The following is a 16,174-nucleotide window of genomic DNA, read 5'->3' as shown; positions in this document are numbered from 1 at the left end:
CAAATCATCAATGCCCATCAGTTGATATCAAATTTTAATAGCCAATTTAATACATCTAACACTACTCATATCAAAAGACCAATATCAAGTTTTGGAATTGATCATAAAAATATTAACTCGCCAACACAATATTTAATAATATTTTGCCCGTTATTTATTAAAGAGAAAATCGGGCCTGATGTTGTGCACAAGGTTATGCCCTTTTCAATATAAATTTTTAAGGTGAGAAAAAAGCTAATACACAATTCATTTAAGATATTGTAATAGTTGCATGGAAATATATAAAAATGGTGTAAAGATAATACACAATCCATTTAATATATTGTAATAGTTGCATAAAAATATATGAAAAAGGTGTAAATACATGTTAAACTTAAAAATTATAAAAAATTATGAATGATATATTAGTGTTGGGTTGGGTTAGGGTAAAAAAATTTGTAACTCGTAACCAAGCCATTTATGTGAGGTTAACCAAATAATGATCCGTCTATTATTCGATTTGTGTTGGGTTTATGTTTTTCCGGTTAAAAAAGAGTTGGTTAGATCGGTTTGATCAATTTGCTTCACTCTTATGCGGCCCTACTAACAATTATTAGGAGGAATTTGCCTAATTAGATGGGAATTTAAGTACATACGAACAATTATTAGGAGGAATTTGCCTAATTAAATGGGAATTTAAGTACATACGGCAGTCAACATAAGTTAATGTATTAATTATTAAATATTAACTAAATATTTTGAATTTCAAATTTTCTTATTTTTTTTTATTAATTATCATCCCTCGATCGAATCGGTCGATTTTTTGACCAACTCTGCAATTTTTGACCGAAATAATCAATTTTTGATCAGTCTTTCTAAAAAATAAACCGTATCACCATTTTCAATTAATGAAGACGGATCTTGTTAGAACTTCGATTAATCAGTTAATTTTTACAGCATCAATTTAGAGTGAGGGAGGGAGGGAGAAACCCTTTCCCGAAATACATGCAAGTCGTACTATAATATTCTGTGTACAACACAACACTTAAGTTGGAACAAATGACTGCTTTAGGAAACCCTGGATAACTAACAACATTTGTCAGAATGATATCATGTACCTCAAATTTGATGAAACCATAGTGTCAACATAATCACAACACGTAGTATTCCCGTCAACTGTCTGTTTCATTCACACACACTATGTAACATGTAGTATCAATCATAAACAATTTTCTTCTCTTTGTATTTCTCCCTCCTCTCTGCATCTAAAAATCACACTCAGAGTTTATCAAAACATGCCAGAGTTAACACAGAGAAATGAGTCGGTTGAATTCTTGTCTAATGATGTTAGCTATAATCAGCTCCAAAAGGTTTTACATTCTTTTCAGTTACACATATTTTAAGCTTAATGACCTTTTCAGGCTCAAAGTTTGCATCAGTGTACTCGTAAAACCCTGAAGTTTAATAGCATACGTTTTCAGCCCTCGGGTAGCCAAAATGTGTTTTTTAACACTTTGACCTGTCTTGGTCCGAGCGTGGATAGCATTTCTCTTCTGCATGTCCATGGAGTTTTGAAAAATCCATGGGAAAAAGATCGGGTGAAAACCAGCCGGTTTAAGGGTAAAAGGTTATATGCTTTCGGTACCTGAGGACAAAAGGTATGGTAATGAAGTACAGGGGGCTGATGGGTATATTGCCGCAAACTTTGAGTTTTAAAAGATCATTAAGCCAATATTTTATGATCATTATGGTTTGTCGAATGTCAACTGATAGCAGATGTATTTTTATTTTCTTGTTACGTAGTTCTGGAACGAGATGTCGCAAGAAGCTCGTCAGAGGCTCATGAGAGTTGATAAACAAACCATGTTCGAGAAGGCTCGAAATGTCATGTTTTGTTCCAGATGTCATGGTTTTTTGCTTGAAGAGTTTTCGCAGATTGTTATGTACGGAAAATCCTCCCAGCAGAGGGGAGATTTTGGCTATTTTTCTCGCAACAGACTGGGATTAATCGCGAATTTTCAAAATGGTGATGGTCTGTCTAATGCAGATAGTTGTCAAGGTGATGATCAAGATCCTTTGGTCCACCCTTGGGGATGTCTTGCCTTGACTCGAGACGAGGCGCTTACTCTTCTGGATTGCTACTTGTTGTCAAGCTCTGTAAAGGGGATCCAAAATGTAATCACTAATCATCCTTTTTGCTCGTTAGTTCATCATTTTTGTTTGTTTTGATTGTGTGGTAACTTATTATAGCGGCCTTTGCATCAGGTGTTTGACAATGCTCGTGCACGAGAGAGGGAGCGCAAGTTGAGTAATCCTAATGCTTGTGGTGTAGGAGGCCGTAGATGGAAAGGACCTGGATCAAGGGAAACTTGTGCAGTGCATAACGCGCGGCTTCCTCTTGAAAAAATGGTTGATTTTTGGTCAGCTCTGGGAAAAGAATCTCGTGTATCGCTTTTGAAGATGAAAAAAGAGGATTTTATGGAACGATTAGTGTACAGGTTTGGGCATACCTTGGTATTGTACACGTGTAGAGTAGGGTTTTTGGTATGAATACATGAGGTCCATTAATTTAGGCACTGCTTATAATAGACGGCACTGCTTATAATAGACGCTATGTTGCTAACAATCGTTTGCCCTAGACCATCTCTCTTAATTGAAAATTTTAATATTCTTCGTCAATAAACGTCTTCACCTTTTAACTGATTAATGAATTGGTTGTTCGAGTTTTTGTGTGTGTCTGCGCCTAAATGTCACGACTCTAGTTTTGACTTGTATATGTCCGAGAATAGAGGAATCTAAATTATGCTGATATGCCAGGTTTGACAGGAAGAAATTTTGTAAAGATTGCAGAAAGAATGTTGTTCGGGAGTTTAAGGAATTGAAGGAACTCATGCGCATTAAAAAGGAACCTGGATTTCAGTGTGAGGTGCGTTTGATTTGGCAAATTTGTGTTGATGATGCTGTTGCAGGTGCTTACAGCCATGTTAATTTCTGTAGTAGTATGATGCGATATCATTTTCTTGTTCTGTTTAGGTATCCAATGACACAGTCCAAGCCGATTGGAGCCATACATTTATAGACAATAATCGAATATACCATCACTTTGAATGGGCAATTGGAAGTGAAAAAGGAAAATCTGACATTTCACCGTTTGACAATGTTGGATTAAGTGGGATTGTTCAAGTAAACGGCCTAGATCTAAGGGGTTTGGATGCCTGTTATGTCACTTTAAGGGCATGGAAAACAGATGGAGACTGTACTGAATTTTCTGTTAAAGCTCATACATTGAAAGTGCAACAGTGTATTCATCGCAGGCTTCTGGTTTGTGATGGATTCGTCACAATTACAGAAGGAGAAAGTATACGAGACTTTTTCAAGCACGCAGAAGAGGTTGTCAAAGAGGTAACTAGGTTATACAAGGCTTGTTAGTTGTTATGTCTCTGATTTTGGCTCTGAATTTGGTGTTAAATTTGATTAAATTTTATTTTAGCTATTCTCTGCAGCATGATTTAAATTACGATGTTGTTTACAGGATGATGATTTAGTGGACAATGATGGAAATAGGCTGGACGGAGAATGCTCTCGGACCCAAAAACATGCAAAGAGTCCTGAGCTTGCACGGGAATTTCTTCTAGACGCCGCTACTGTTATTTTCAAGGAACAAGTATGTACAATTTTCTGGAACCTGGAAGTTCTGCTGTAGTTTTTGTTTGTTATGTTGTTAATTGTTAAATATCTATTTTTACAAATATCACATTTCTATCTATTTTACCTGGGATTCTGGGAATATCCCGACCAAATGTATTAGTGGTGATAGAGAAAACGTCAAACGGGTAAATAGTCAGGAATGTTTGCAGGAAGAATACCTTTTAAAGTGTACCTGTTTTTCTTTAAATGAAGATGGAGCCATGCTGTGCAGGGCTATTTTGAGTTGTTCATAGTTTAATGTTTCTCGTGTAGATATGTGACGTAAAAATCTCCTTCTGTTAAATTTTCTGTGTTAGAACTTATAAGGCATGCGTAGATATATGCATAGGGGAAAATTCTGTGCAAGTTTTCATCTGTTCATTGCAACTTGATGTATCAGGTGTGGTTATTTCAATCGTGCTTTGACATATTATCGTGCAGGTTGAGAAGGCTTTCAGGGAAAGGACAGCGCGTCAAAATGCTCACAGTGTCTTCATCTCTTTTGCACTAAAATTGGTTGAAGAATGTGTTCATGTTGCTTGCAAGGAAACACATATACTGGAAAAGCAGGTACTACCTTACTAGCATGTTTTTACAGTCGTTGTGAATATTCTAAAGAATTAAGGGTGTCCTAATTAATTTATGTTACTAGATGAAAATTCTAGAAGAAGAAGCGAAGGAAAAGAATGAAGAAGAAGAACGAAAGGAAAGGAGGAAAATTAAAGAGAAGGAGAAGAAGCTCCGAAGAAAGGAGAGAACAAGGAAAAATGAAAAAGATAGAGACGATTGTTCTCTCACTAATCAGCATTTAGCACGCGAGGATGAAATTGAAGAATCAACAGTTGATGATGAGAAGCCTATTACTAATGCAACAGGTGAGGTTATGTCATCCTGGCCTGTACCCCAACAAATCCAGGATAAGCAGCAAAGAAATGGGCGTGTCAGTAAAAATATTGACGACTTATCTGATGTCAGTCCTGCTGAAAACCTTGCTACCAGTAAAGACAAAGATGATTTTTCTGGATTTGATTATTCAAGGTACTCTGGACGCAAACTAAAAAACCGGTGTCAACAGGATACAACCTTAAAATGCTCTGTTGACAAATCTGAGCAAAGTTATTATCATAATCAAATTGGTAGCTCTGCAAGGACTATCAGTGGACTGGATAAGCATCCTAGAAGTAGTGCTGCAACGTCAATTATTAAATCCAGTGGCCCTAAACTTTACGAAAAGGTGCATTGCTCTAATAGGATGTGTGACAGAGGTGACTTGCAAGCCCCTAGATGTTATCAGCATAGCGATTACAGAGGCAAGGTAGAGCCATGCTGTATAAAGATGCAGGCAGGTCAGAAGTATATTTGTAAGCCTCAATCTGCTTCTTTGGATATGTCCAGACCATCTAACTTGGCAAATAAACTCACTCTAGGAGACTACATTACTAGTAGTTGTGGTAGTAAAAAATCCGAAGATAGAGAAGCCTCACAAATCTTTCAGGCTGGGGTTCATAAATGCGAAGACTCTGTAGTGGATAAAAAGCAAATAGAAACTGGAGGTGAGCCTATTAGAAGCTGCCCGTTGGAAAAGAGTAGAATTCATGTTCCTGCAATAGTACCAAAAGAAAATGTCAATGACAACACTGATGTTACTCATATGAATGTGCAAGCTCAGCGCATCCATGTAGCTGCATTCCCCTCCCATAGCCTGCAGAGGGATGTTCAAGCAAAGCAGGATCCTACGCAAACACAAGCAAATGCATCAGTCGAGAAAAACTTAAACATCGACATATCACAAGCTAATGACAAGGATTTCTCCCTTTTCCATTTTGGCAGTCCATTTGCTCTTGCTGATGCATACAAATCAGATTCTCTTCCAGAGTATGCTGTTGGAGGTCTTTCTTTAAACAAGACTAACCAAGATAGTAAAGGTAATCTCACATGCAATACAAAAGATTTCATTGAAGAATACAATCTATTCGCGTCTTGCAAGGGAATATCATTTCCTATCTTCTAAGTTAGGAATGAGAAGGTTCCTATGGCCTCTGATACTTCAGTCTGGAATGTGTCCTCTCCATATCCAAACCAGTAAGCTTTTTCTCATAGGAAAATTTATCAGTCTCTGATGCTTGATTGTTTCATTTGTTTCATTTATCTTCCTTTTGGTAAAAGTGCAGGTGAGAATTTAAATTGTTTGATTTTTTTAGCATAATTTCAATTTAAAAGTGCTAGTAAGATTTCTTAGTATTTCAATGAAGATGGTTTTAAAGAACGTGATTAATTTTAGTAGCATTTGAGATTCTTATTTTATTGCTAGGAAAACTAGTTGTGTATCAGTTTCATTTTATTGTGAGTTCTGTTAATATTATTATACTGGCTAGTCATTGTTTGTGTCTGTGTGTGTTAATCTTTCCTTTATTATTGTTATTTGTGTATTGTAGATGTCTGGGATGTTTTTTATGTGCCCAGATGCTTATGTATTCCATTTGTTTTGCAGGTTTGAGCGTTCAAGACCTTTAAGAAGATCTAAGAAAATTCCTTCTGCATTAGTAGTTGTCAACTTAGTTTGTAATGGAAATGATTTTGTATTTCTTGATCAGTAGAAATTTTAAACAAAGTTTTTCAAGCATTTGGAAATGTAGAATTTAAATTGTTTGATTTTTTGGTAAAAGTCCGGCGACTTCCCGGACTTCCGCTGGTCCAAAATGTAACCTGAATCCTCCGATTTTCAGCCCAAACAATTCGTTAACACTCCAGGAACTCACCCTCATATACAGCATCAACAACAGCTGTTCTAAACAAGAACTCCGGCCAAAATCACTGCAAAAACCGGCGATTCGACCGGAAAAACGCGAACCAATCAATCCTTAACCAAAACTAACGAATCTGCTATCAATTTAAAGCTCTGGATGCCTAGAATCAATTTGTATATTCAAAACCAATCGAACCAACATCAAAAATCCAGAAATTGAAAAAATAAAAAGTATAAAACCAAGAACTCGTCTATACTCATCTAGCAATCATTCGATACAAATAAATAATGAAATCGACTCCAAAGATCATCCTAAAGCTATTGGTAACAACAAAATCAACCCAGAATCATCCAAAAACAAAAATGATTTTCAAGAATAAAAATATAAAATCGACTTTTCGATTTACTGTACCTCAGATCAAGATGTTGATACCAAAAGAAAGCTCTCGTCGAGAGGAAGATTTTGGTTACTAGAACGTCTGATTTGGTTCCCTAAATCGATCAAAAACCACGATTGAAGTTGCTGCCTATAATCTCACCCCCAAGAATGTTCTTGATTTTTATGAATTAGTACATTTCTTTTGTAAAAAAAAATGGATTAGTGGGGATTACCAGGCATAATTTGTGAATGCTGCTTGTGGATTATCAGACATTCAGACCTTTGATCACTTGTCAAAGTCGGATCATTAAACAATTTTTATTTTCATTTTGTTCCTGGACTCGCTATAAGGCCCAAACCAACAGCTCTCCAATTCTTACGAAATTATGTGTTTGATTCAATTTTCTTATATAGCCCAACCCAATAAGACATTACATTTAAAAGATATGAGATAGATTTTGATAAAAGAAAACAAGCAAGAAAAAATTTACAACTTGCTTCATCACTGAGTCTCGTTAAAATTATAATAAAATATTAAGCACTCTTATCTATTAAACATCATTACAAAATTTCAAAATCTATGATAAAAATACTACTAATTTCAATCAATATCTAACACAGAAAACATAGATACACCATCTAAAATGAAATCTAAATATCACGTAATTTCCCAAAGATATCAGAGCTTAAAATAGAGACACTTGAGAACTTGATTTTGTTTGAAAGATTGGATTTGACCAAATAAGTAACATAAATTTGGAATTGAATTATATTTCAAACTCAAAATATTAATATTAGAATTCATTTAAAAATTTAAATTGGCAACTCCGATCATAACATTCAAAACCTATAGTTTATTTGATAAATATTGGAAATTGATAGATAAACTCCAAAATTTACTATTAATCTTCCATTGTCTTGTAAATAACATCACTATCCATGCCAAAGACAAAATTAATGAATTCACTTGTGTTCCATATATAATTTTTTGACCTCTTTATGATTTGTAGAATTTAGTTGCTATCCCAACCAACCCAAATTGTCAAGATATATTATGGATTCTCACTATTTATTGCCAATATTAAGACAAATTAATACCCAACACTATTTACTTCTATGACTCTTGTACAATTTAGTTGTTATCCCAACCAACCCTCACAATAGGTCTCAAAAAGTCAAAAAATAAAATAAAATGAGTGAATCTTTCATTAATGATATAAATGAAATAATCCCAAAGATATTCAAAAAGTAGTAAAAAAACAAAAAAAAACCATGGTCTGAAAACAACCGGTAATAATTTCTTATCACCACACATAGTCAACTTGAAATCTACTATAAATGTATGTGCAAGAACTACTCAAATATTACAGAGTATTTTCAAGCACTTGCTACAACAACATATATTAGCGGTATCATCTGTACGTTTTACGTTTTTGTAGTTCTTAATGTTTGTTTTCTTGATCTTTCAATCAGCTTCATGTACTTATTAGATTATTTGTATGATTTCTTATTTTTGGAGATCACGAGTATATAAATCACAACTGCATGTTTTTTGTTTGTTAATGATCAGTGATTGAACGTGAATACATCGTACAAGGAAGAGTTTCGAAGATGGAGAAATCAACACACAGAAATGAGGCCATGTCGATAACTAAAGTTAGCTTTGATCAGCTTCAGAAGGTACATTGTTTTCAATCATGAGTGTGTTTTGTGCTATGTTGTTGTTTATGTGGTTTGATTTATATGCTTAGTCGTTTGATTTCAGGAGAGCCTTTTTTTATGAATGCTAACTCCGTTTCATTTTAATTGACTTTTTATTAACGTGTTGAGAAGTCAAACATCAGTTAAAATGAGGGTAAATTTTATGAGTGTAGAATTGATAATATCCTTATCATGGAGTAATTTTAAATTAAATTTTTATTAGTATTTATTATGAAGAGTACTATTTATTTATTGATTTGTCGAAATTAAATAAAAATACTGTGTCCATAACTGATGTTAGTGAAGTTACATTGTTTTCAATTATGTGTGTGGCTTGATTTACATGCCTAGTTTCTTTTTTGATTTCAGTTTTGAAAAGTCAAATATCAATTAAAATGGGATAAACAGTATAGAACTTATGATGTCCTTGCCATTGTTAAATTTTTATTAGTATTTATTATGAAGATTACCATTTATTTATTGATTTGTCAAGATTGAACAAAAATGTTGTGTTCATAGTTGATGTAGCGAAGGTACATTGTTTTCAATTATGTGTGTGTTGTGTGTGTGATTTGATTTATATGCCTAGATGTTTGATTTCAATAGCGTCTGTTTTTTTTGTAAATATTACTTCCGTTTCATTTTAAGTTATTTTTTTTATCAACTGTAAATCAAACATAAATTAAAATGGGACACTGGTAGTTTTTATAGCAGTGTAGGACTGATGATATCCTACACAAGATAAACTATAAACTATAAAGAGTACCAGTTATTTATTGATTTGTAAATTTGTCGAGATTGAACAAGATAAACTGGAGTCTGAGTATTCAGTTTGTGTTACATTTAATATGGTGTTGTGACTGATATCAAATGTATTGATTCTTTTCTGTTGTAGTTCTGGAACGGTTTGCCACGACATGGGCGTCAGGAGCTTTTGAAAGTTGATAAACAAACATTCCTGAAGCAAGTTCGCAAGGTCATCTTTTGTCCCAGATGTTTTCGTTTTTTGGATGAAGAGTTTTCCGGGATCTTCAAGTATGGGAAGTCTTCCAAGCAGGACGCAGCTGTTGCTCATCTTTCTTGTAACAGACCGGGAATTCAAGAATCTCAAATTGTTGGTGGTTTGTCTCAATTTGATGATCATGATCCTTCCGTTCATCCTTGGGGATGTCTGACCACAACTAGGGATGAGTCCCTCACTCTTTTGGATTGCTACATTCAGTCGAGCTCTTTTAAGGGGATCCAGAAGGTAATCACACTCTACGTCCGTTGATCAGTCATTTACTTTTGTTCTTTATGTTTGTAAACTTATAATTGCCGTCTTTGTATCAGGTGTTTGACAATGCCCACACAATAGAAAGTAAACGCAAATCGCTTTACCCTGCTGCTTGTGGTGTAGGAGGACGGAGATGGAAAGGAGCTGCGTCAAGGGAAACCTGTGCAGTCCATACTGTAGGGATTCCTCTTGAAAAATTGGTCGAATTTTGTACCGGAACCTTTTGTACCAGATCCACCAGCACTAGGAGTCACATCGCAGATTATTAAGGCAACTCCTGATGGTGCCTCCATGAATTCTTCTTCTTCTTCCAATAAAATAGTGACACAAGATCAGATCACTAAACGGATTGGGAAAGGCCGAGAAGAGGAGAAGGTCCAGGACAGCAACAAGAATCTGTAAGTTTATTTAACTGTATATAAGTTTTTTTCTTGTTCAGGTATTTACAAATTTAAAGCTGGATTTGATTAACGGACATGTTACTCAGAATCTTACTTTGTAGAGCTCTGTACATGTCTGGTAATTTATTGAATCTACAAACGAGAATTTTTTTGGTTCTTTACCCAAGTAATTTTTTTCGAGTAAATAGAAGTTGATGATTAGTACATGTGGCTCGATGAATTTTTGTTTAATGAATGTCGTCGTCTTTGGGGTATGTTGATTTGCAGGTTCAAGCCCAAAAATATGAGCACCAGAAAGAAAAAAGAGAATTTGCTTTACTCACCAGGACTGATATCGATACCATGGATGATGAATTTAGATGGAGGAAATACGGCCAAAAAATATGTGAAAGACACCCCTTTCCTCTATGATGGAAAGGTTTTTTCTATGTTTATGTATCAAGTTTTCAAAAAGCTATAAATAGAATGCGAAGGTTGTGGTTCAATACATGTTTAAAATTTAAAAGCATAGCTGTTGTCCTGAGTAATTCCAGAGCTCTCAATAAAAAAATGATTTGAGAAAATTTTGGGATTAATTTAGGACCATTGACATTGCTCTATTGTCAAGGTATTGCAGGAAAACTTATCGGAAACATGAAATAGAAATGTAATAGTTCTGGAGAAATTAACGGAAATACTGAAACTTTGCAGTTACACTGCTCTACACAATATTTTATTTTGGACAGAAATAGGGTTTACAATAGCCATCAATTTGTTTTTCAAGTTTAACTGAAAAATTCTATTTCAAGTTTTTTAGTTGATATTAGCAATAAACCGGGGTTTATTTATCAAAATATTGTGGTATGAAGGATATAGTATTGGTATGAAATAATGGCCATAATAGATTCCAACTTAATAAAGAAACATGTCAGAGTTCAGAATATGCAGATGGTACAGATGCCCAGCTATGCCTACAGAAATGGAATTTAAGAATTCCATTTCTGAATGTGAAGATGGTTAGTGAATGTGAAGAAGTTGTGATGGATAACAAGCAAAGAGCAAATGGAGGTGAGCCTATCAGAAGCTGCTTGTTTGGCAGAAGAATTCACACTGCAGGAAAAGTATCAAAATAAATTAATGGCAACGGAAACCTTGATTTTTGTCTTATGTATTTGCAAGCTCAAGGCATTCCAGAGAAGCAGGAACCTGAGTTAAAACAACCAAATGCAGCAGCAGGTAAGGAAAACCTAAACTCCGACATCTCACTGGCTGAAGATTAGGGTTTCTCTTTTTCCATTCTGGTAGTCCATTTGCTCTTGCGGATGCATCTAAATCAGATTCTTTGCCATCATAGGATTCTGTTGGAGGTAATTCTGAGGTCAAGTTTATCCATCATAATGAAGGGGAACTTTCAAGCAATAAGAGAGATTCCTTTAAAGGATAAAATCTATTTGTGACTAATAAGGGGATAAAATTTTCTATCTTCTCAAATAGGATCAAGAGGGTTCCACAAGGCCTATGATACTTCAGTATTCTGGTTGCGTTTCCAAGTGATGAATGTAAACAATAAGCTTCCTCTCTGAGAAAAATCTATCAACTTCTGATACTTACTTGATATTGATATGTTTTCTTAACTTATTATCTTTGTATAAAACAAGTGACTTTAAATGTTTAAAATGCAAACTTTTTTTTCTATTTGAGGCCAATATTTTTTAGAATTATTGTAGTTGAAATATTTATCCTTAATTGTGTGTGCTGCTTCCAGATGTTTATATCTTGAATCAATTGACAAATTACTTCTATTCACTATGCATTCTTCTTGTTTAATATAAAAATCATGATTCCAACTTGATAAGGTCTCGGATGAATTCTGTGTGCTTTGTTCAATCGTCTTAAACTACACAATGAGCATTGTAGTTGGGGGTCTACTTATGATCAAACAATTTCGCATCTTATTTGTGTCATTAAGAAATTATGTGATTTCTGTTGTAGAGAAAACACAAAGGCCAGGTACTATAGAAGACAAAATGTAGAAGAACACTGTAACAAAGTGTTGATAGCACATTGACAAGTGTGGGCTAGCAATCTTAGCATACAGTTGAATCTTTATATTTTCAAGCACCTCAAAAGAAAATATTTGTTTATGTTACTGTGTTCATGTTGTTAATCTTTGTACTGATGATAAGAATGATGGGGAGGTTGTTGTGAAGAGACAAAATGAACTAGTTTAATTATGTTAAATTTCTTACCTGTGTACTACAGATGCATGAAATGCAAGTATTAATGAATGACAAGAAAATTTAAGCCCATATCAAAGTTTCAAACTTAAATTAAGCATACCAAAGTGAAATCAAAAGCTGCAGTTCAGTTTTGCAACACATCATAACAAAAGCACTGATTAATGTCTGAAATTGAACTAGATAAACATAAACAAAAGAACATTCTTCAAGTGTCCTTGTCCTTCCCTTTTCTTGATTGTTTTGCCTTGGCATCATTCCTCAAATTCTTGCTTGTTACCTCAATAGCAGCTCTCAAAGCCCCTGGAGTTATGACAATTTTTCCCATGAGATAGGAAAGGTGGGTCTTGAATTGCTTCACAGGTGGTGGCATTTGTTTCCCCATCTTCATTGGGCATGTGTATGTATTGTGTAACTCTCCAGAGTTTGGTCCATCTGCCATCATTGTGTCACCATCATCATCATCATCATTATCAAGACATACAGGAGTATCACTTGTATTTTTGAACTTTCTAAAAGTTGTTTTGATATACAATATGTTACTTCTTCTCACATCAAGTGGAGAGGGAGCCCTAGCAGCTCTGGATGTTTTCTGTGCCTCAATCTTTAAGCTCATTTCAGCTTTTATCACATTTCTTCTTTCCTCTTCAGCAACTTTCTGAGGGACTAAGTCATCCAATATCTGAGCTTCTTGCTACAACTTAAAATGAGACCTTGTCCAGTGATGGAAAGGTACATTTGTTAGCCATTGCCAAGCTCCTACATTTTCCTCTTTGACAATGTTCATGGCATTCTGAATGGACTCTACATTACTTTCCCTAGCACAACTCCATAACTTCTCCTTAAGTGACCTACCCCATATTTTTGCTTGAAATTATTATGCATATGCCTAACACAATATCTCTGCTCAGTCAATGGTATCATTTCTTCTATCACATTTAATAGCCCTTTTTTCCTATCACTAATAAAAGTCCACCCATCCCCAGACCTAATGTCAAAGTCCTGAACTAGTAAAGCAAGAAATCACCTCCATGTTTCTAACCTCTCAGCTTCTACTACTGCATATGCTAAAGGGAACATACAGCTATTAGGATCAATGCCAACTACACATAATAACTGACTTTTATACACTGTTTTAATATGGCATCCATCTAATCCAATCACCTTCCTGCACCCTAGCTTGAATCCATGTTTTAATCCACCAAGGAAGATGTAGATCCTCCTAAATTGACCAACATTTCCTGCAACAAATACCATTTAAACATAATTTAGCACAAAAGAAAAACAGATCTGAGAATATAATAGAAAATAGAAGACATGTCACACCTGGTTCAATGTCAATCTCAACTGTAGAGTTGGGATTTCTTTTCAAGAGCTCTGTCTTGTAATCCCACAGTTTCTCATATTGCTCCTCATGTGTGCCATTGATGGTCTTATGCATTTCCTTCTTGCTTTTCTGAGAATATGAGCCGGAAAATCAATTTGCAAATCCTTCAAGGCAGTCTTGTGAAAAGATTTGATAGGCCAAGTTGGATTTATCCTGAATTCTGGCAGATATTTCCTTGCTAGAAAACCAGAGTTAATAAGGGGAAAACCTCTTTGCTCTCTCACACATGTGTGGTCTGTAAAGGCACAAGCAATAAAAGCATAAGTTATAGGCTCTGCAACTATAGTCACCAACAATAAAATATACATTAAAACATTAGTAAATGACCAATATGTACCTCATCCCACAGTCTTTATTTGGATGTACTTGTCAAAATTTAATCCTGCATAAATGAACCAGGGACATGGATCCTTGCACACAGCTCTAACCCTAGTTATATCACTCTTCACAAACTTCACTACCCTCCCCTCAGTGTAGGAATGCTTCATTATGGCCTCTCTGCATTGATAATGATCTGTGAAAATGGTCCCAACTGTCCACTTTATATTGTCACTAACTTTGAACAATGGAAATGATTGCCTTCTCTTAAGGGCATCAAATTCATCCTCCAAGTCATTGTCTGGCAAACTATCTAAGTCATCACAGTCACTTTCATGTTTTTCCCCTTCACTTTCATCTCCCACTTCCTTACCTAGTCCTAGGCCTTCTCTGATTCTACCTACCCATTCCACCCCCTCATCAACATTGTTAGCAAAAACCATGTCATCATCAGTCATAGAATAGTCAGAATCATCAAAATTATAGTCATCAAGTTCATCACTCCACTCCCCAACATCATTACTTCCATCTCCTTCAATCCTTTGAAATAAATTATGATCTTCAAACGAGTCCAAACTGGTTTCATCACAATGCTTGACATAAACATCTATCTTGTTATTATTTATCCGATCAAGCCCTATCATATCCTCTATATCAGTTTGACATCTCATTAGAACTAGACCATTTTCCAAATCTTTAGTAGGATTCTATAGTACATACAAAATAGTCCACTACCTCACATAAGTTAAATTCTATTCTCTATAAACTTTGTTTTTAACACAAATCGACTTCGATTCTTTGTAAATTTTATTTTCTTTGCAAACTACTAAGTAAATTACTAACACGAATTGATTTATATTATCTGTAAACTTTATTTATCTATAAATTATATTAAAAATTTATTAAGTTACGTTAAATTAAGTAAAATAACATATATTTACTTTTATTTTGAAAAACTACTAACTGCAAAGTAAACTATTAACACGAATTGACTTCTATTCTCTGTAAACTTTATTTTCTATTAGTTAGTGTTAATCCTAGTGTCACTTTACTTTTAAATTGGATAATATTATTTTTAAAATAATTAAGTAATAACAAATGTGTAACGACCGAGAAATTACGCTTGTATTATATTATAATAAATATAAATTATGTGTATTATTATGTGATTAAATGTGTTGAGTCGTAAAACCCTAATTACTATGTGCTACGTGTTGTCTGTTTTGATATGAACGTGTTTTGGATATTTATTGAGTGTTTTATAGTAAGTTACATATTTTATATCAAAACCCGTACAACTCAAACATTGTTTTAAAAGCCCGTATTTCAAACAAAATCATTGGCCCTATTTTGCCAAAAATGACCTATACCATATCGCTATTCTGAACCCCTAGACGTTTTACAAATTTACCTTTTTCTCGAAAAATGACTTTTCCGGACCACTTCGGGTACCAAAAACCCCACAAAAATCATATTTTTATTTTTATATGATCATGAAATTATCATACATCATTTTTCTTTGCATTTTTGTAATATTCATAATTTTTGGGATTTTTTAACATTTATTTTGTATTTATTGGATATTTAAAAATTAATTATTAATACCCAAAAATTATAAAAATTGGGCCCAAATATTTTTATTAGATGTGTAATTAGCCCCTGAATTTTATTTAGGGGTATTATTTTCCATAATGTAAAAGCCTAATTTTTATTAATTAATTAATAATTAATCATAAAAATTCAGAAAATTAGGAATTAGGGTTTGTGTTGGTGAAGAACAAGCAGAGAATCAAATTGGATTTTGACGTTGATTCTGTTAACCAAATCGATCATGTGAGTATCCGTTTTGAAGCTTATTGATCGTAGTTTTCGATTATGTAATCAGTTTTGTTGTCTGATTTCTTGATTTTAATTTCGTGATTTTCGGATTTATACTCGAATTGGGAGTTTTTATTTGGTTGATTATTTGATGTTTTTGTTGATGGGAATGAGTAGATCGTCGTTTTTGCAATCGAACCGTACCGGTTACATCGAGTTTGGCTTCGTTTTTGGCGTCGCCGGAGAACCGTCGTCGCGGCAGCTGT

The 16,174-nt window shown here is 34.4% G+C and overlaps 1 protein-coding gene across 2 annotated transcripts; it reads left to right on the top strand.

Moving 5' to 3' along the window:
- The first annotated feature begins 1,232 nt into the window (after positions 1–1,232).
- Positions 1,233–6,318, top strand: LOC141689174 (uncharacterized). 2 transcript variants are annotated; one of them, XM_074493363.1, is made up of 9 exons: positions 1,233–1,349; positions 1,783–2,154; positions 2,245–2,477; positions 2,797–2,905; positions 3,013–3,381; positions 3,512–3,643; positions 4,108–4,236; positions 4,319–5,748; positions 6,158–6,318. In XM_074493363.1, exons 1-8 carry the CDS (start codon positions 1,275–1,277, stop codon positions 5,675–5,677), a joined length of 2,778 nt encoding a protein of 925 aa, XP_074349464.1. In that variant the 5' UTR covers positions 1,233–1,274; the 3' UTR covers positions 5,678–5,748; positions 6,158–6,318. The 2 variants fall into 2 exon arrangements, with proteins under 2 accessions (XP_074349464.1, XP_074349465.1); XM_074493364.1 differs by lacking the exon at positions 1,233–1,349 and adding an exon at positions 1,381–1,637.
- The last annotated feature ends 9,856 nt before the right edge of the window (positions 6,319–16,174 follow it).

Source organism: Apium graveolens, chromosome 10 (genome assembly GCF_009905375.1).
Source record: "Apium graveolens cultivar Ventura chromosome 10, ASM990537v1, whole genome shotgun sequence".
Taxonomy (NCBI): Eukaryota; Viridiplantae; Streptophyta; class Magnoliopsida; order Apiales; family Apiaceae; genus Apium; species Apium graveolens.
This window is presented reverse-complemented; position numbering and strand designations above follow the sequence as displayed.

Bases quoted from the DNA above. Each gene is read 5' to 3' on its own strand.
- LOC141689174 (XM_074493363.1), top strand. From the start codon at position 1,275: ATGCCAGAGTTAACACAGAGAAATGAGTCGGTTGAATTCTTGTCTAAT. The intron at 2,906-3,012 runs GTGCGTTTGATT...TGTTCTGTTTAG, and splicing joins AACCTGGATTTCAGTGTGAG to GTATCCAATGACACAGTCCA. The intron at 4,237-4,318 runs GTACTACCTTAC...TTATGTTACTAG, and splicing joins CACATATACTGGAAAAGCAG to ATGAAAATTCTAGAAGAAGA.